This window comes from Urocampus carinirostris, chromosome 7, assembly GCF_059441175.1.
Source record: "Urocampus carinirostris isolate Australia breed hairy pipefish chromosome 7, RoL_Ucar_1.0, whole genome shotgun sequence".
NCBI lineage: Eukaryota > Metazoa > Chordata > Actinopteri > Syngnathiformes > Syngnathidae > Urocampus > Urocampus carinirostris.
The window spans coordinates 10258160-10279395 of NC_142355.1; the positions used below are offsets into that span (position 1 = coordinate 10258160).

At 42.4% G+C, this 21236-nt stretch overlaps 1 protein-coding gene across 1 annotated transcript; it reads right to left on the reverse strand.

The window, feature by feature from the left end:
* Window positions 1-544: 544 nt before the first annotated feature.
* On the reverse strand, window positions 545-20015 carry znrf1 (zinc and ring finger 1). Its single transcript, XM_088339704.1, has 5 exons — window positions 19550-20015; window positions 14312-14407; window positions 4751-4856; window positions 2959-3049; window positions 545-2640 (listed from the first exon to the last, which is right to left on the reverse strand). The coding sequence occupies exons 1-4, from the start codon at window positions 19932-19934 to the stop codon at window positions 2992-2994; spliced, it is 645 nt and encodes a 214-aa protein (XP_088195830.1). The 5' UTR covers window positions 19935-20015; the 3' UTR covers window positions 545-2640; window positions 2959-2991.
* Window positions 20016-21236: the final 1221 nt, after the last annotated feature.

Below are 21236 nucleotides of genomic sequence, written 5' to 3' on the forward strand. Positions count from 1 at the left end.
GATGTAAAAAGCTCGGAAAAAACAAAAGAATGAAACCTAATTGACCTAACTATTTCATGGATATATGAAAATATATATATATATATATATATATATATATATATATGGGCAGCACGGCGGCGCAGTGGTTAGCGCATGTGCGGCACAGGTTATGTCTTGGGAACCTCCAGACTTCCTGTGCGGAGTTTGTATGTTCTCCCCGTGCTTGCGTGGGTTTCCTCCGGGCACTCCGGTTTCCTCCCACATTCCAAAAACATGCATTTCAGGTGAATTGGCCGGTCCAAATTGTCCCTAGGTGTGAATGAGCGAGTGAGTTGTCTGTCCCCATGTGCCCTGCGATTGGCTGGCAACCAATTCAGGGTGTCCCCTGCCCACTGCCCGATGATTGCTGGGATGGGCTCCAGCACCCCCGCGACCCTACTGAGGATAAGCGGTGTAGCTAATGAGATGAGATGAGATGAGATATATACATATATATATACATATATATATATATATATATATATATATATATATGCTGCAGATATAATGATTTAAACATGCACATGTTTAGACTTTTAATGAGAAACTCAGTACATGTAAATAGAGGAATGTCACCTAGCACAATTTATTACAGCATTCATTTACAGTTGCTTTGTTGAATTAGACATGTTTTCTTTCTTTTGTTGCAGGTTTCATAAATCAGCTATTGGCTTTCTGAAATGCGAATAACATCTCATATGATCGTAATGCCAAACCATTCTGGTTAAACATGAACAAATAAGCCCCCATCATATTCTTCCACAATAACACGCCAGAGTCAATTTGGCTTACATTCCAAGTTTGGCATTGAGAAGTCTGATCTACGATAGCGATCAAAAAGCGGCTTTTGAGTCATACTCACGTAAAAGTGGCACACATCTACATACTCATACTCTCGAGGCTTTCACAAGGGAACGACTGTATGAAAAATCTGGTTCATCTAAAAAAAGAGAAACTAAAATAGGTACATGTGTAATGTGTACAATACGGCACATCGCTTTTCAGGAGTTGTAAACATCAGCAAATAAAGGGAGAACTGCCAGTCACACATAGAACATCAACATTTAACTGTCAACATTTGAAGAGGCAGACCAACACAAAGGCACACAGAGCGTTGTCCCAATCAACCACTTACTTTCCACTTACACTCATGCACTAAAGCCTGACGTGACAGTACCTCAAAGAGGTTATTAAGTCAGACAGCGGACTACATTGCTGCCTGTACCTGTCATCTTTCAAATCTGAAGCTGTTAGCAGAGCATGCTATCTGAGACGATTTCTTGGCAAGAGTCCCTCCCCTGACCTTCTCTATCCTGCTTACAGTGGAACCTCGGTTCTCGACCATAATCCGTTCCAGAACCCTGTTCGAAAACCGATTTGTTCGATCACCGAAATCATTTTTCCCATTAAAAATAATGTAAATTGTTTTAATCCGTTCCAACACCCTGAATATTTACCTTGTTTAAAGTAAACACAAAGCTAACCCAGGCTGATCGTACGTTCGCGTTATCGTAATCTTCCGTACAAAAGATTTCCCTCACATGAACGTGTAAAAATAAAAAAATCAGGTCGTTTACAAGTCATTTAGCACCCGTGTCTCCACAACAAGTGGTGAGCGGTTCATTGGAAAGGGGGTTCTGTTCCAACACCCTCAATGTTGGGCTCCGTTCCAAAACCCTGAATGTTTAACGTAAACTTAAAGCTAACCCAGGCTAATCGTACGTTCGCGTTATCATAATCTTATGAATAGGATTTCTTACCTTTGTGGTGGTCAGCAGAAGGCGCTCGCACACCTCCTTCATATTTGGCTATTATTTCTTTCTTAAATGCAATAGTTGTACGCACTACTTTTCTTTTTTCACCTGTAGCAACTTTGCTGCTTGCACTGACTTTCTTCAGAGGCATAATTAGGGGCTAAAACACCCGTACGCCGCTCAGCATCGCACCCTAGCGTACGCACTCACGCATTAGCGGTGTTCGAACTCCGATTTTTTGACCGAACAGCGAAGCAAGAATTTCTCGAAATTTTTGGTCGAACACCGATTCGTTCGAACTGAGAGGCGTTCGAAAACCGAGGTTCCACTGTATTAAAAATTCCATATCTGACCAACCTTTTAGGACAGGGGATGAGAAAGTTGACAACTGACCTATCCACCTAATACTATACATGTTACTTCCTCATTTGCTCATTAAAGCGTTTTTCGGGGTTAGGGTGATGGGCGCCACTTCCTGCACGCTAGTGTGATTTGATTCCTGTCTTTTTCCTGCTTAGTCGCCTTTTTTACCAGTCTGCTCACTCTCTGTTACCAAGTTAAGGCGATGACGAGGGCCGGAGACAAAAGTACTGGCAGACCTTGTTGTCGACATACAACAGAATCTAGTCCTGGGTGTGAGGCGAGATTTGGGCAGTTTGACAGTTGAGGCCGGTGCAGACCATTGAAGAGTTTTTGGGTCTGACTTGAGTTTATTCAGTGTATATTGTAGAAGGTCTCTGGTAGAAGCCATGGTGTCATGATATTGATTATATGGGTTGATAGCATTCCATTTTTGTGGTCAAATATTCTCTTCTACATAATTGTTTCCAGCTTCCAGACTTCCATGGAATGACCTTGAGACATCCTAGGCACAAAAAGAAAAAAGGATGTATTTAAAATGTTTAGGTCCAGTATACACACATACAATTAACACAACAGTAAATATTTCCTAAGATGTGATGAGTGAGATGACTTGTAATTCAAAGCATGTGACATAGATTTGAAAATCGTGCAAAACTAAATTCACAACATTCCAGCGTCATATTATTTTAAATTGAGGTTTATTTAGCATTTTAAACAAACAAAAGGACTCAGGTGTGCAGTCTTATGCAAAGCTAAATTCTGCCTTTCTGTTCACACCCAGTAGTAGAGATTCTATTCAGAGTTCACACGAGTGCTTCACCTTGAAAAATGTGGTCTGTGGACTTGTTGTCTGTCATTCAGACGGATGTTCGGGGCAGGACCGATTGATCTCAAACCATGAATCTATACAGCTGCATACAAAACAAAAACAACTCACAAATTAAAAACAATCAAGGAAAATGTGAGACATACACATTATTATTATCAACAGTGAAGGTTTAAAACATTTGCATTTTGACAATTATGAATTGTAACCCAACCGATGTATTTATGTGAGTGTACTCTGTTAGTTCAAACCATTGAACCGCTGTATGTCAATGCCAACAGGGCAGTACTGATTATTGGAGCCTGGTTTCAACCCAGAGTAGAATAGAATAGAATATAGCTTTATTGTCATTGTTACAAAATGGGTTGAACATATTGTGACAACGAAATTGGGCGTGGCACTCCAGTTTTACATTTAACAGTGAGGATAAAAGAAAACAAAGAAGATAAGGGTTTAATTTACACAATATAAAGGAACAAAGAAGATAAGGTTATAATTTACACAATATTTACAGAAGAAAGTAGGCGGGAGACAAGGTTGGACTCTCTCTCCAAAATTATCCTGGAGAATATCATGACCAAAGCCTTGGACTACAATGAAGGTACAGTCAGCATTGGGTGACATAAGGTTACTATGGTTACCTCTGTTTTGCTGATTATATTGTCGAACTGGAGAGAGAAGAACGGGAACTCAGAGATCTGAGCAATCGCCCGGACAAACCATTAACCCAGTATGGGATGGAAATCAGCAGACAACAAACAAAAGTTATGACCAACTACCCCCAAAATATCACCGCCACAAACATCACCATCAACCCCCAACAGCTTGAAAATTTCACCAAATTTAAATATCTTGGAGCTGTCATACAGAAGAAGGGTCAGAACCAGAAATCATTGCCATTATATCTCAAACCACAGCCGCACTTGCAAGAGTTGAACCCATCTGGAAGGACAACAACATAGCAGTGAAATCACAGATCAGATTCATGTAAGCGCTGGTTACTTCCACCTTCCTCTACGCTTGTGGGGCATGGACTCTCACAGAAAAGCTGTAAATCCAAATCCAGGCCATGGAGATGCAATGTTACAGGAAACTTCTAGGCATCAGCTGTATAGCCCATGTGACAAAACGGTGCACCACACCACCAGAGGGGACATTAAACCCAACAAAGAACTGTTGTCAACTGTGCTCGGACGGTAACTAAAGTGGTCTGGTCACGTCACAAGATCATCATGACTGGCCAAGATTATTCTTCAAGGCACAGTCCCAAGGGACAGGAGGTGAGGAAGACCTTAAAAGAACTCCGACAACATCATGGAATAAACTGGTGACAACTTTGCGACAGGCCAAATACAAGTCTGGAACCGTCAGCAGTGGAGAAATCTGTCCAGAGCTGCGTCCTCAGTGGGGTCCTGATGACCCAGGCGGTTAGGGGATCTTGAAGCACGAACACTGCTCCATTATTTGATGCTAAAACATCCCGTACATAAATTAGAAAAGTAAATGGCACGAGTGTCGATTCTTAGTGACATAAGCCTAAATTACCTTCAAGGCTAGAGTCTTGAAATCGATACAGAGGAGGGGATTCCTAGCCCCCTCGCCCAACCCAACTGCTGTGTTGGGAGTCATTAGGTGACCAAACCCCCCAATTCCAACCCCTAATGCCGAGCGCCAACCTTGAACCTGCGACCTCCCAGTCTCACGGCGGGCGCCCTACCCCAGGGCCACCGAGCTGGTTGGATAGATGATGATAAATGATAAATAATTAGTATCCATTTTGCTTCACCTTTTGTGGTAGATACAGAGGCACGGGAGTCTGGCTATGGTGTCCCCTCGCTGCAGTTCCTCAAGACAGATCACACACTCGCCAGCGTCCTTAGCCAATACGTCATCTAAGATAGAAAGGACACACAGACACCAACTATTTCAAGTCTGACATAACCGTGAGCGTTTGGAGTCAAAGTTGATGAAGCACACATAAAGCAATACACATTATCGAGAGTGAGAGGAATACATAGGATTTCATGTTACCAGTGTTAAACCATATTTTAATTGTTGGCTAGTTCGAAGATTTTAAGTTTTCATTCCAGCTACAGTGGAACCTCGGTTTTCGAATGCCTCTCAGTTCAAACAAATCGGAGTCCGACCCAAAATTTGGAGAAATTCTTGGTTCGCTGTTCGGTCAAAAAATCGGAGTTCGAACGCCGGTAATGCGTGAGTGCGTACGCTACGGTGCGATGCTAAGCGGCGTATGGGTGTATTAGCCCCTAATTATGCCTCCGAAGAAAGTCAGTGCAAGCAGCAAAGTTGCTACAGGTGAAAAAAAAGTAGTGCGTACAACTATTGCATTTAAGAAAGAAATAATAGCAAAATATGAAGGAGGTGTGCGAGTGTCTGAGCTTGTTAGGGAATACAGCATGGCTAAATCTATGATGAGTACGATACTAAAGAATAAGGAGGCTGTGAAATCTAGTGATAAGCTAAGGGAGTGAGTGCTATAAGGAAGTAACGGCCGTCCACCTGTGCCTTCTGCTGACCACCACAAAGGTAAGAAATCCTATCCATAATTGTTTTCTTTATCCTTTTTTTATTTTCACACGTTCATGTTAGCGTAATCGTTCGTACGGAAGATTACGATAATGCGAACGTACCATTAGCCTGGGTTAGAATTATGTTTACGTTGAACATTTAGGTAAACATTCAGGGTGTTGGAACGGAGCCCAACGTTGAGGGAGTTGGAACGGAGCCGCCTTTCCAATGGACCGCTCACCACTTATTGTGGAGACCCGGGTGCTAAATGACTTGTAAACGACTTGATTTTTTTTATTTTTACACATTCATGTTAGCGTAATCTTTCGTACGGAAGATTACGATAACGTGAACGTACGATTAGCCTGGGTTAGCTTTATGTTTACGTTAAACATTCAAGGTAAACATTCAGGGTGTTGGAACGGATTAAACCGATTTACATCATTTTTAATGGGAAAAATGATTTCGGTGAACAGGGTTCTGGAACGGATTATGGTCGAGAACCGAGGTTCCACTGTATAGCAAACGGATCCCCAGGCATCAGTGGTTGTTGAGAGATTTGTCACATTGTGATAGAATGGGGGAAAGGCAAGTTGAGAGTTATTGGGGCAGACAGTGGGTGCACTTAAAGCACTTACCCAACTGCCAATCAGTGATTGGAAATTCCGTTAAGAAAATTTTGAACCTTTAAAACAGTTGAAACAGAACTTACTAAAAGCACATAAACCAAACAGTACAGTCCACTGGCATTTCCATTTGAAGAATGTGTATGTGTACAATGCATTGTCATTTATTGACTTTATGCAATTACATTTTTCTGGATTACCTGGCTTGACATGGTCAGTAAAAGTGTTTAAAGTTTAAGTATTTTTTATGTTAGAATTTCTGCTGCACTTCAAATCTTTTCTGCTAGAGTTAATAATGTCAAGAACAGAAACCGGATGAGGACCCAAATGCGTGACGTTTCTCACAAAAGCCTTTTACTTTACAGGAAATGGCACGTTAGGCAACAGTCTTGCGTGGAAAGACAAAAAGCCAGAGACCGACAAGATCTATACCAATTGCCCGAGTAGCCTTATCCACTTGTCTCTTTCTTTTTCTCTTTGGATTTCATTCGTTCGCACTTTCTTACCCCCTCTCTCACTAGTTCTCTCTTTAGCTTTTTTTATTTCAAACACACTCTCTCTCTCTGTCTTTTCTCTGTCTTTCTCCCTTTTTCTCTTTCTTTGTCCTACCCTCTCTAGTTTTCTCTCCCTCTCTTTCTCTTATTTCTTTCTCGCTTGTTTTCTTTCTCTCTAATCTACAAGTCAGGCGTCGTAGAGAATGTTTGTTTTATCGTGTGGTCCCCGAGTTAAAATGAGTTTGAAACCCCTGGTTTACGTCGTTATTACTATCAACCAATCATATTTATGATCATGTTTAGGGCGGATCTGCTTTCGTAACCTAGGAGATATGATAATTTTTTGAAAAGTTTTCACGAAAGGGTTTTTAGAATAGTATAGTGAGGGTTTATTTCAGTGCCCTCCCCTGTTCTCCTTGCAAGTTCAAAATGTAATGATGTCATCTCTAATTTTTTTGAGTGTCGACAAAACTATAAATTTATCAGTGACACTTAACTGATTGGCAATATGACTCGGAGGAGGATTTCCTCATTTGCTTGGCAATGGATGAAGTTATTTTGAAACAAAACCTGAGATTACCGTGTTAGTAAAATGGAAAACACATGATTTGTTTTTTGGGTAGACAGCAGAGCAGTCTACGCTCACACTTAAGAGTGTTAAGAGATGAATTCATCTTGGATTAAATCTTTTGTTTTAAGATGTTGGATTTGATCTATCTCTGTTCTCAAAATAATTAACATGTCACCTGACTTCATAGCATTAGATTTGGTGATGTTTCGGGGCTTTGAGAAGTTAAAAGTTTTTATATTAAATAGTGGAGGGGTCAAATACAACTACCAGCCTTATGGTGCAGAGTTCGCATGTTCTCCCCGTGCATGCAAGGGTTTCCTCCGTGCACTCTTGTTTCCTCCCACATTCCAAAAACATGTATGTCAGGTTCATTGGCTGGTCCAAATTCTCCCTACGTGTAAATGAGCAAGTAAGTGTCGGTATCTGTGTCATGATTACCGATTTGGATCACCTGTGCCCGCTCATTTGCAGGCTATCTGATTGGTTCCTTGTCCCTTTCTAAGCCCAGGCCTGTCACTCTCCGGTTGTCAGTCCGTCAGCGAACCTCTGTTGTTACAAAGCAAGCATTTTTGATCCTGACTCCCACCTGTCCCGTTTTTGCACCCATTTTTCCACCTGTCTGTTCCTGATCTCCCCGTTTTGTCTCCGGCTTACGACCTGTTTTTGATCTTGACCACATCTGCTCTCCCGTCCCGGCTTACGACCCGTTTTTGATCCCGACCACGTTGTTGCTCTCCTGTCCCGGCTATCGACCTGTTTTTCTGTCCCTGACACCGCCATCTCCCGCTACGGAAGATCCAATTCCGTATTCGAATCACGATCGGATTGCGAGAGTGACTTGCTTCCCGCATCCACCGAGCACTGGATCGCGGGCGCTGCCCTTCCTCCTTCTATTCGATAAACTTGTGGTTAACGCTATGCATTTGGGTCCTGATTCCGTTCTGGTCGTGACACTGAGACTGGCTGGAAACATGTTCATGGTATCCCCTACCCACTGCCCGAAGATAGCTGGGATGGGCTCCAGCACCCCTGCAACCCTACTGAGGATAAGCGGTGGAGAAAATGGATGGAAGGATCGATGGAAAGCATGGTTTTCATTTTTGTTGTATATATTATCATCATTTGTGATTAAGTCATTCGGGATTAAAGACAATTGGAACAAAGGCATGAATATTCTACTGAATTTGTGACAGAGCGAAGAATAAATAAACACATTTCATTGTAATGGAAATGGGCTGCCAGGAATCAACGAACATTATTAAGTGGATAGGAGAAGATTTCATGATACAAAACATTGGTTGTTCATCAATCAATCAATCTGCAGTTTCGGTTAAATATACATCATAAAAACACAGTAATATTTGAGAAGTGAAATTAAATTTAAAGGGTGTATAGGAAGTGTGCAATAATTACCTACACAATATACAAAAGTCCGCAGGTGCAAAACATATTCAGTCAGGTGTCATGGTTTACAAGCATGGACATCCTGCTTTCACTCACACCACACATTTTTGGTAATATTTACGTCTGGATACTGAGATGGCCATTCCAGAAAGTTTTATTTGTTTCTCTGAATGATTCCTTAGCAGGGTTGGGTAGGGTTACTTTAACTGGATTACTTTCAATGACTTTTGGATGACTCCAATACCAAATATGCTAATAAAAGACAAAATAAACTAAATATGAATAAAATGATGACTCACAACACGTGGTAAGCCTTCTCTCCTGGCTTTGATCTCTTTGATCTCCGGCAAAACGAACATAAAATGCGACAGAAACAAAATGAAAATAAATCCAAACAGCTTGCCAACATCATTTTTGCTGTTCCATGTATTCCTTTACTCCCCAAGCCTGCACAAAATTTAGTAATTTTATCCATATTTACTTTCTTTTGTCTTTTATTAGCATATTTGGTATTGGAGTAATCCAAAAGTAATTGAAAGTAATCAAGTTAAAGTAACCCTAGCCAACCCTGTTCCTTAGTATCATTTGATCAGTGGTTAGGGTTGTTCCCTTCTTGAGGTAAGCCGCAATTGGTCGTTACCTGGGCAACTGTGATGTCATTTTCAGCTGACAAAATGTTGTAAAATGTTTGCTCCAGGACAGAAATAGAAACAGATTGGTTCTTAATTCATCTCATGCAAGTACTATAGTAACCAGAAAACTGTTTGGACTAGAGAACGTGCACAAACAATATATTGTAGACCAGGGGTATCCAACCTTTTGGAAACAGAGGGCCACTTTTTGTTACTAATAGAAAAGAAGGGCTACTATCCGCATATGCTTTTCTAAAATGACAACTTGTTCGCTGTTACTGCTAGCTGTTACTATATTATTACTAGGTTGTTGAAATTGGAAACATGGTTAAAATAGGCTCAGTCAACTACTAAAACATGCCAGACAAAAAGCTATTAGAAAAACACAGTGCCCCATCGCTAGTGAGCTGTTTATAGAACCTGTCCGCTGCCTACTCAGGTGTTCTCAGGAGGGCACCGTGTTGAAGACCCCTCGTATAGACTCAAATTTGGATAAATAACAATACTTTTTATCAAATAAATCATACAACGTCATCATTTCATATAAATTCTAACTCAAAAATTGCAAGATCCAGGCAGCACGGCAGCGCAGTGGTTAGCGCATGTGCGGCACAGTTCATGTCTTGGGAACCTCCTGCGTGGGTTCAAATCCAGCTCCAGACTTCCTGTGCGGAGTTTGCATGTTCTCCCCGTGCTTGCGTGGGTTTCCTCCGGGCACTCCGGTTTCCTCCCACATTCCAAAAACATGCATTTCAGGTGAATTGGCCGGTCCAAATTGTCCAAACGTGTAAACGAGCGAGTAAGTGTCGGTATCTGTGCCCTGAGTGTCATGATTACCGATTTGGATCACCTGTGCCCGCTCATTTGCAGGCTATCTGATTGGTTCCTTGTCCCTTTTTAAGCCCAGGCCTGTCACTCTCCGGTTGTCAGTCCATCAGCGAACCTCTGTTGTCACAAAGCAAGCATTTTTTACCCTGACTCCCACTTGTCCCGTTTTTGCACGTGTTTTTCTACCTGTCTGTTCCTGATCTCCCCGTTTGTCTGTCCGCTGCCTACTCAGGTGTTCTCAGGAGAGCACCATGTTGAAGACCCCTCGTATAGACTCAAATTTGGATAAATAACAATACTTTTTATCAAATAAATCATACAATGTCATCATTTTATATAAATTCTAACTCAAAAATTGCAAGATCCAGGCAGCACGGCAGCGCAGTGGTTAGCGCATGTGCGGCACAGTTCATGTCTTGGGAACCTCCTGCGTGGGTTCAAATCCAGCTCCAGACTTCCTGTGCGGAGTTTGTATGTTCTCCCCGTGCTTGCGTGGGTTTCCTCCGGGCACTCCGGTTTCCTCGCACATTCCAAAAACATGCTATTCAGGTGAATTGGCCGGTCCAAATTGTCCCTAGGTGTGAATGAGCGAGTGAGTTGTCTGTCCCCGTGTGCCCTGCGATTGGCTGGCAACCAGTTCAGGGTGTCCCCTGCCCACTGCCCGATGATTGCTGGGATGGGCTCCAGCACCCCCGCGACCCTACTGAGGATAAGCGGTGTAGCTAATGAGATGAGATGAGAAATTGCAAGATCCATAAAAGGTGTTTTGAAAAGCTCTAAGTAGAATGTGGATCAGTTAAGGACATAGGGAGTGACAGTGAGAAGAACTAAGAGACAGGACACATATGCTCTGACTGCAAATCAGATTAGTTGCTGAAACTAACTCAACCGTCTCTCCTTCCCTTTGCATTTTCTATTGTTCCTGGTAGCTCTCCTCTTTCATTATCTCTCATCGCCTTGAAAATAATTAAATAGGCATGTCCAAAGTCTGGCCTGTGGGTGAGTAACGGCCTGTGATTAAATTTTTACTTGCTGATTAATAACATGTGGCCCGCCAATAATGTTGACTGCAGTGTAAAATTTGTACCTCCCAAAAAAATACATCATTTCACTAGATGGCAGATTGCCTTTCCGTGAGAATTTTTGCTCACCCCATTTCCGACATGGCGACTGTAAAAAAAAAATAAAATAAAAAATAAGGAAAGTAGCCTGCGAGGGAGGCGGCTTCCATAACAAGTGGAAATTGGAGTATTTTTTTTACCGCATCTCCCTTATTTGTTGTCAGGCACCAGAAACGGAGACAAAGGGCTGGCACCCATGATCCAGTGATCGTCGGTTGCGGGGAGCAGATAGCTCGAAACGATAGCGATGTCGAAGGCGGGAAAACAGGTCGGGTTGCCGGGGCGGAGGAGCAGAGATGTGGTCAAACAGAAACAGGTCGAAGCCAGGAAACGCACGAGAGCCAAAAAACAGGAGGGAGTCAGGGTCGGAAGGCTTGCCTAGCGGGAGCTCAAGGTTCGCAGACGGTTCGACGCCGGTAACAGGGAGCAGGGGGGTTTAAAAAGTGGCAAGGAGCCAATCAGCGACCAGGACCGTTGGCGCCACCAGGGCAGCCGCAGGTGCCCCGAATCAGTAATCATGACATTTGTCAAGGGACTGTGGCTGTTTTCAAACAATATAATATCAAAAGGTACTGCCAGATGAAACATGCTGACTATAAAAAGCTAACTGGAAACGAGCACTGTGAAAAGGTGAAGCAAATGGAAGCTGTTTTAACGCCACAGCAGCGTTTTTTCACTAGACCCTGCGAGTAAATGAAAATGCTACAAAGGCGAGCTCTGCAAGCCTTTCACAGAAGCTGAATTCATCAAAGACTGTTCAAATTATGCCAGGCTCCACTTAGTCCACTCCCCAAACGCCATTGAGATTTTCCCTCAGTTATTAAGATAGTTAGCACTTAGCAAGTCAACAAAAATATGCCAACTTTGTTTCCTGCTTCCAAATTGATCCTTTGATGTTATGAATAAAATTACTAAAGGCTTGTGGAGTAACGGAATACATGGAACGGCAAAAATGATGTTGGTAAGCTGTTTGGATTTATTTTAATTTTGTTTCTGTCGCATTTTATGTTTGTTTTGCCGGAGATCAAAGAGATCAAAGCCAGAAGAGAAAGCTTACCACGTGTTGTGAGTCATCATTTGATTCATATTTAGTTTCTTTTGTCTTTTATTAGCATATTTGGTATTGGAGTAATCCAAAAGTAATTGAAAGTAATCCGGTTAAAGTAACCCTACCCAACCCTGAATAAGGGTGAGTGGGTTTCTAACTTTGTGTTTGAACATGAATGATTTACATTGTCAAATGTTCGTCTGGATATAAACTGTGATGCGTTCATGTGCAACCCTTCGCTGTCTCCATTGTTATTACCGCGTATGTGAACACTGTGGAGCATAGGATCATATGTACGACGTTAATAGGGTGGAGAAATGGCTGCTGGGCAGTGACTGTGGCTGGTGACATGAAATATGTTTCGGGGTACGGTTGGATGGACTCGAGCTGAGTAGGGTGGGGTTCATTTCGTCTGTAGGACTGAGTTTTTATACGGACATCAATTGAGGTTCCAGTCCAGTGACAAACTGTGTTTTTCCACAGGACTCGTTAAATGGCAAACTGACAAAGAGATAGATAGGAGATAGGTGTCTCAAATGTATAGATAACTGCAGTTGGCAGGAGCAATGACAAAAATGGTTAAGGAATAGTTATGGAAAGGGTAAATCTGGCATAACCGATTTCTTGTAGAGATATTAATATATTCTTATATGATCTTCGGATGATAAATTCGGAGTAGTCCTTGATCTAAGCTGTCCTGCAAGGTTGCTGTGACTGTCCTTGCTTGGCGCATTCCTATCTGCAGGCACTCTTGCACACATTCTCCAGTTTGAACCAGTTAAGACCATTTGGTCTATTGACAAAATACGATCTAAAAATGAAATATAAAAACTTTAAGAATGAATATGAAAATCAGTCAGTCATAAATTAATCCATAATTATCCAGTATTATTCTGTGCCTCCAAGTGGTAAAAAATTTTCACTAAAAAAAAAGAATATCGATTTATATAATTAAAAAAACAAAACACGAACTATCTTATAAATTTGCTGTTCTTTTTCTTCGAACGAGACATTTTTATTTACTTTACATAGCATGTGCCTCAGCAAGAGGGAGATGCATCACTGTCCAATATCTTGCTGCTACGGGTTCCTGAAAAACCTGGCAAAAATCTGAGCAAAAAAATTGAAGAAAAATTGTGAGACTCCATGGTTAACATTCTTCCACTCGTTTTCCAGAATACAGCTAAACTTGGTGATAAATTTTACACACTGTACCTTTGATGGGTCTCATGAGAAAAATTACAAGAATCCATTTAATTTAGAATTGTTTTTTATGTTCACTATGAGTACCCATAGTTATTTTTAGTTCTCGTTTTCTGTTGCTTGACAGAATATAGCAAAATACACTTTGTCCTTCAAACTTTCATATTAAGGTTGAAGGATTTTATACATTTTACTATAAAGGATTTTGTACGATTAAATACAAGTTACATTTGTCGAGTGCAATGAAGATTTTCACTGATAGGGCTTCAGGCCACACTGATCCGAATGCGGAATGTTTTGGCTGGGGAATTTTGATAACAGGACTCTGACGGGGGGACGGCAGGCGATGTTTGGAGAACAAGGGCCTGATGACGTTGAAATGCTCTCCTGTTTTGAGTTCATCCAGACATTAAGGCGAGAGGGTGGACCCCACGTGGGGGGTTTCATTGGCACGCCCATGGGAGGAGCCGGCACACCAGCTTGCGTAAAAAACGTGGGCAGAGGAAGAAAAAGAAGATCGAGAGAGGAGGCTTGACGGAGACTCGAGCGACACCAATTCGGCTAATTCGGTCATATATTCGATGGAGCTCACTTAGCTAAATTATTTAAGAAATTAAATCTGCCCTTGTGTGGAAATGCTCTTGTTCATTTTTCCATCAAGAAACGAGCGCGCATTGTTAGGTTGTGTTTGGTTAATGGAGTCAGATAACTAATTCGAACAATTTGGTAAACAATACAATTTAATATTAAATTCCTAACAAGGTGGACTATCGAACTATCATCCCGAGGGCCGCAATTGGCTCCCAGGCTGTGAGTTTGAAACTGCTGTTCTGGAGTAACTCAGTCATTCTGCTTCCAAGAAACACAAAACTGGGCTGACGTGATGCTCACCGTTGTATGAGAGTCGAGGCTTACTTAGACACATGATGAAGTGAACTTCCATTTCGGTTGAGGCCACAGATTTGGAGCACACAGGACACTTGAATCCTGAAAGAATAACACAGAAAAGTCACAGAGAAAATAAAAGATTGCCTCTTGAAGATGAACTCTCTGCTCTAGGAGTGAAGTGGACAATCATACACTTGTGGTAGGTTGCTGAACTACAAGGACCTTCCAGGTCCCACTTGGAAAAAACTAGGGTACAGTGTATTGCTCATGGACACGTTGCATGGGGGAATCTTTATCACTGAGACACGCCACCCAATTACCAGAACAATTTCAGTTGTTAGTAGCAAATGCTGTTTTTCGATCTGGTGTGACCAGAGAAATGGATCCCGTAAATCTGCGCACACGATAAGGCCGAAATCTGCGAGCCGCATGTGGCTCTCTAGCGCTGCATAGTGGCTCCCTGGGGCCTTTCTAAAATCGTTTACACATGTAAAAAGATGGGGGAGGGAAATTAATTTTTGTTTGAATATGGTTTCTACAGTAGGCCATGTTTCCTCCGGTTTGCATATCAGGTTGATTAGTCGGTCTAAATCAGGGGTGTCAAACTCATTTTAACTCGGGGGCCACACGATAGAACAAACATTCTGTCGGGGGCCAGACTAGTAGATTGAAGAGAAAGAAAAAGAGAGATAAAGAAATAAGAGAAAGAGAGAGAGCGGGAGAAACAAAAGAGATAAAAAGAGAAGTCATGAGAGAGGGGGAAAGAAAGGGAGAGGAAGAAATAAATCCAAAGAGAAATAGAAAGAAGGAAGGAAAGAAAAGAGAAAAGAAAGCGCAAAGGATAGGAAGAGAGAAAGAGAGAAAAGGAATAAAGGAAGTTAGAGCAAAAGAAGTTAAAAAGACATAGAGAGAGAAAGAGAATAAGAGCAACAAAGGAAGAGAAAAAGAGAGATACAGAGAGTGAAAGAGACAGAGACAGACTGGGAGAAAAGGGGTGGAAAAGAGAGAGAGGGAGAGAGAGAGAGAGAGAGAGAGAGAAATAAATACAAGTACAATGTCTTTTTTCGAGGCACCTGGCTTTGGCAACATCAAGTGGACATATTTCAACCTGCAGCTTGTTTTTCTCTTGCGCTTCTCTGAGTGTTGTCTCGCGGGCCGGATTCAATCCCTTAGCGGGCCTGATCTGGCCCGCGGGCCGCCTGTTCGGCACCTGTGGTCTAAATTGTCCCTAGGTGTGAATGAGCGAGTAAGTTGTCTGTCATATGTGCCCTGCGACTGGCTGGCAACCAGTTCAGGGAGTCCCCTGCCCAATGCCCGAAGATGGCTGGGATCGGTTCCAACACCCCCTACTGAGAAGTAACGGTATAGATCAGGGGTAGGGAACCTATGGCTCGCGAGCCATATATGGCTCTTTTCATGAGTACATTTGGCTCCGAAATAAAATGTAACTATTGCACATCTCTCTGTGGCGTTCCAAAGTCAAGTGATTTCATCAGGATTTTGGTCCATATAAAGCCGAAGCAACTTAATGCAGAAGTTCGATAAGAAACCAATTAAACTGATAAATAAAAACGCTGGCAAACGACTTTGATTGGGTGAGCAGTACAGGTGGGCGGATCCCTGCACACAACGCAAGGCACTTCCTTTTCTCTCTCTCTCTCTCTCTCTCTCTCTCTCTCTCTCTCTCTCTCTCTCTCTCTCTCTCTCTCGCTCAGAGCAGTCTACACCCAAAGTGAATTTGACGATATGCTTATCGTTTGCAGTCATTTGTGACATTTTTACAAAAGAACTTTGCATGCACATTGTTTCGAAACCGTTATTAAGGAGAAATTTCATGGACAAAAATTGCCTCAACACTCTTAACTTAAGGTGGAAGACAAATTGTAAATGGCATTTTTATATTGATTTGGGACACAGGATTTGGCATTATTATCATTGCATACATTTGATGAAATCATCAAATGGCACACAGTGAAATAAAATGTGCTGAAGAATTAGCTTTTGTCTAAAGAGCGTGTTTGGTAGTTTTTTCGATTTTGTCTAAAAATATATAATGTGGCTCTCTCAATTTCTTTTTAAAATATTTTTTGCTTTTATGGCTCTTTGGGTCAAAAAGGTTCCTGACCCCTGGTATAGATAATGGATGGATGGATGGATAGCTATTATAGATTAAAGATACATTAGCATTACCTGCTGCTGTGTGGGCGAGACGCATCGAATGAAGAGGATGAGCCACTTTGTGTTTGATAATTCCAAATGGGAGAGCGTATCAGAAAGTTATTGAACACAAGACCACAGAGGCCATGTTTGATGAAAATAACCAGCTGTAACAGCCTATTTCTTTGAGGTTTTCTCTGCAAATGACCACCTTTATTGTTTTAAAAGGTAAGATAATACTTTGCTATTACTATTATTTAAAGTTTTTTTTGTAGATAGATATACCGATTTAAATTGTTCCTTTATAATCAAATATTCAGTAAACAGAACTTGTGCAGACGAGAAAAAATTGATTGTTTTCTTTTTTCTTTCACTTCAGGTATTGCCGGAGTATCGGATTTAAGACTCTCCATCGGCAGAGACAGTATACATTAAAATAAATACATCAGTCATCTTTTTTTTCTCTTTGCAAATGTTTTTAAACCAATGTCACAAGAACAACACATTTTTATTAGTTATATTTTTTTCATCACGTGTTAGCATTCTATAAAATGTTGATTTAATAATTTAGGTCTTGTTTTGATTTTTATTTGCATTAAAATGTATTCTTGGCACCGCGGGTGAGTGGTTAGCAAGACAGCCTCACAGTTCTGAGGTCATGGGTGCAAATCCAGCTACCAACCTTACTGTGCGGAGTTTGCATGTTCTCCCCGTGCTTGCGTGGGTTTCCCCCGGGCACTCTGGTTTCCTCCCACATTCCAAAAACATGCATCCCAGGTTAACTGGCCGGTCAAAATTGTCCCTAGGTGGGAATGAGCGAGCGAATTGTCTGTCCCTGTGTGCCCTGCGATTGGCTGGCAACCAGTTCAGGGTGTCCCCTGCCCGCTGCCCGATGATTGCTGGGATGGGCTCCAGCACCCCCGCGACCCTACTGAGGATAAGCGGTGCAGATAATGGATGGATGGATCAAGGAAAACCTGAGATGACCTTGTTAGTAAAACAGAAAACACATTTGTTTTTTGGGTAGACAGAAGAGCAGTCTACGCTCACACTTAAAATGAATGTCTTGAGACTGACCTTTTAAAGGTGAATTCATCTTGGATTTAATGTTTTGTTTTGAAATGGTGGATTTGATCTATCTCTGTTGTCAAAACAGTTAACATGTTATGTGTTATCTAAGTTTATCCAAGTTTAATATCAAATAGTTGAGGGCTGAAATGCATGGAGAATGGCACAGTAGCTGAGTGGTTAGCACATGCGTGGCACAGTTCTGAGGTCATGGGTTCAAATCAGATTACCAGCCTTCTGGCGCATAGTTTGCATGTTCTCCCCATGCTTGTGGGGTTTTCGCCAGGCACTCCAGTTTCCTCCCACATTCGAAAAACATGCTTGCCAGGTAATAGGTCGGTCCAAAATGTCCTTAGTTGTGACTAAGTGAGTGAGTTTTGTGTCTCGGTGTGCCCTGCGACTGGCTGGCAATCAGTTCAGGGTGTCCCCTGCCCACTGCCTGGAGATTCCTGGGATGGGCTCCAGCACCCCGTGACAGTATTGGGGATAAGTGGTGCAGAAAAAGGATTAATGGATAAAAAATATTTACCTGAAATTGCAAAATCAATCTTCTGGGGTTTATTAATGGTATAGTCAGCAAATACAGCTTTGTGAGTTGTGCTCGTCTTTGACGACATCCAGTGGACATATTTAAAACGGCAGGTTATTGTTTGAAGCTCATTCTTCTCCTGTGCTTCTCTCAGCATTGTCTCACAAACCAGATTAAATCTGTTGGAAGTCATACATAGTCCGCGTGCTGTAGTTTGCCCGCCCCTGGTCCAGACTATCCATAGCCCATACCTGTCAAGCTCCAGGGCTCCATGCCCTTACAAAATGTTGTATTTTCCCTTACAAAATACAAAATAATCTTACACCATATTTTTTTTGAAACGTGTTTATTTATGTAGTTTAACATGCTATAATGTACATGTGTTTCATTATATCATATATATTGTTAATTAACATTTTGTTGTGAGATCCTGAGTTGCTCGACATGAATGAGGTTTATTATAACAAAAAGCTTGGACGTTCGCCGTAGAAGGAAAAAATACATGCAAATATAATTAAGTAGAATAATACATTTTCTTATTCAAATTATGAATTCATTTTCTGCATTAAAATATTGTTGGTAATATTCTGATTAAAGGGATAACTACAAACCTGTCTTTTTTCATTTTCTCTTTTTATACTTCCTTTTTTTCTTAACTTCTTTACACAACAATAATAATTCGTAATATTATGCATCAAAGCGGGCAGCACGGCGGAGCAGTGGTTAGCGCATGTCTTGGGAACCTCCTGCGTGGGTTCAAATCCAGCTCCAGACTTCCTGTGTGGAGTTTGTATGTTCTCCCCGTGCTTGCGTGGGTTTCCTCCGGGCACTCCGGTTTCCTCCCACATTCCAAAAACTTTTGGAATTGTCCCTAGGTGCGAATGAGCGAGTGAGTTGTCTGTCCCCGTGTGCCCTGCGATTGGCTGGCAACCAGTTCAGGGTGTCCCCTGCTCACTGCCCAATGATTGCTGGAATGGGCTCCAGCACCCCCGCGACCCCACTGAGGATAAGCGGTGCAGATAATGGATGGATGGATGGATTACCTCTACTCTAATACTACTCTAAATAGCTAATGAGATGAGAGCTAATGAGAGATGCGTCAAAGCAAGTGAGCCGTTTGAGAGCTGGCTCTCTTTTGAGTTGAGCTGAAAAAGCCGGTTCTCTAAAAGGAGACGGACTTCCTTTCGCTACACGACTACCACATGAAATCCGAGGCGACAGATGCATGCGCACAGTAGCAAATTTGCGTTATTCCGTACAGATTTTCTTGTACGTCTTAACATGCATAATAAACGTTCTTTGTACGACAAAAACGTACAGGTTGACAGGTATGATAGCCATTCACAATTTGGGTGCAGAGTTGCATGCTACATGTCTGGAGCGCGGAGGGGCGTTGGTGGGGGACTGGGAGGAGACTGGGGATTCACCACGCACGTCAACGAGCGATTGATGGATCTCACGCGTGGAGTTATACACGCAGCTCTTACCTCTCTGGGCACCGAACCAGCGGGGAGTGATGTGCAGGGGCAAGGTGTCAGCCAGCGACCCCCGGGACCCCAAATAAAGCACCCCGTCCGTGTGTTGCCGTCCCCCGCCACCGTCCTGGTAGCCGGTTCCGTGAGATGCGCCCCCCGAACCTCCTCCAGCTCGTTCCGAGTCCGTTCCTCTGTGGGTGTAAAATCCGAAAGGAACCGAAGGAGACTGCTCGATGCTCATGGCCGCCACAGAGCTCACCGAGCGGCTCCGCAGGCCCATGGTGCCGCTCGTAGGGTAGTGGCCGAAGTGGGTCGATGGCGGTACCGCGCTGTCATCCGAAGAAACGCCGGGAAAAGAACCCCGGGACCGCCCCGCCGTGCTCTGCTTCCCCCCCATCCAACAAACGAGGTGGGTGGGGGGTGGTCGGTCCAAGCTGGGGGACGCTGGGCTGAATCCGTATAGGGAGCCGTAACAGGCGGTCGGTCTCCCCCCCCACACCCCAGCCCCTCCTCCTGTCTGACTACCCGCCCGCCTGCTTGCTAGTGGCTGTTGATAACGGGAATTTGGTTATCGATCCGATTCAAGTCATGTCAATTCATAGTAGTTTCAACTGATACCAATCCAATACCGATACCATACCTGTCAACCTGTACGGTTTTGCCGTACAAAGTACGCTTATTATGCATTTTAAGACGTGTATGACGTACAAGAAAATCTGTACGGAAAAACCCAAATTTGTCAATAATGGGTACCATTCGGTATACACTGACTATCACGAAACGGCAAATCAATCAAGTCAAACCAGTTCGCCGCAGAACCCTCTATCTCGGTATCGTTTTTTTTTCGTTGCAAACGAAGCGAGCGGTTTGATGCAACTGTGCGCATGCATCTGCCGCCTCGGATTTCATGTGGTAGTTATGTAGTGAAAGGAAGCCCGTCTCTTTTTAGAGAACCGGCTTTTTCGGCTCAACTCATTAAAGAGAGCCGGCTCTCAACCGGCTCACTTGCTATGATGCATTATATTACGAATTATTATGTTGTATAAAGAAGATAAGAAATAAAGGAAGTATAAAAGGAGAAAATGAAAAAAGACAGGTTTGTGGTTATCCCTTTAATCAGTAAATTACCAACACTAATTTAATGCAGAAAATTATTTAATAATTGTCACGAAACGGGCCGGGGAGCAGGAAGTCGGAACTCATTTGTGTAGAAGATCTGTCACTTTAATTGAGAAAGTAAAGTTGTCCAACACACAAACGGACCAAAAACAAAACAAAGCAGGTTCAAAAGCAGGCAAAATTACAATCTAGGCATTACTCAGATTAAACAGGCATGAACAGGTTTTCAACAAGGTTAAGCAATGATCTGGCAGCGAGCAGTTCCAAAAGGCGTGCTTAAGTACTCCAAGAGCAATCAGTCCAATGCGTCTCAAGGGGCGGGGCCAGCTGGGCGCCATGACAACCGTGCAGGACAAGACAATAATTTGAATAAGAAAATGTATTATTCTACCTAATTATATTTGCATGTATTTTTTCCTTCTACAACGAACGTTCAAGCAAATTAATTTTTGAACTTTTTTTACAATAAACCTCATTCATGTCGAGCAACTCAGAATCTCACAACAAAATGTTAATCAATAATATATATGATATAACAAAACACATGTACAATATAACATGTCAAACTACATAAATAAAC

What these genes read in the sequence shown, in the direction of transcription:
- znrf1 (XM_088339704.1), bottom strand. Translation starts at nt 19,934, where the DNA reads ATGGGGGGGAAGCAGAGCACGGCGGGGCGGTCCCGGGGTTCTTTTCCC. An exon ending in GCCTCGACTCTCATACAACG is followed by an intron (nt 4,857 to 14,311) that starts GTGAGCATCACG and finishes TTTCTATCTTAG; the next exon opens with ATGACGTATTGGCTAAGGAC. An exon ending in CTCTGTATCTACCACAAAAG is followed by an intron (nt 3,050 to 4,750) that starts GTGAAGCAAAAT and finishes TTTTGTATGCAG; the next exon opens with CTGTATAGATTCATGGTTTG.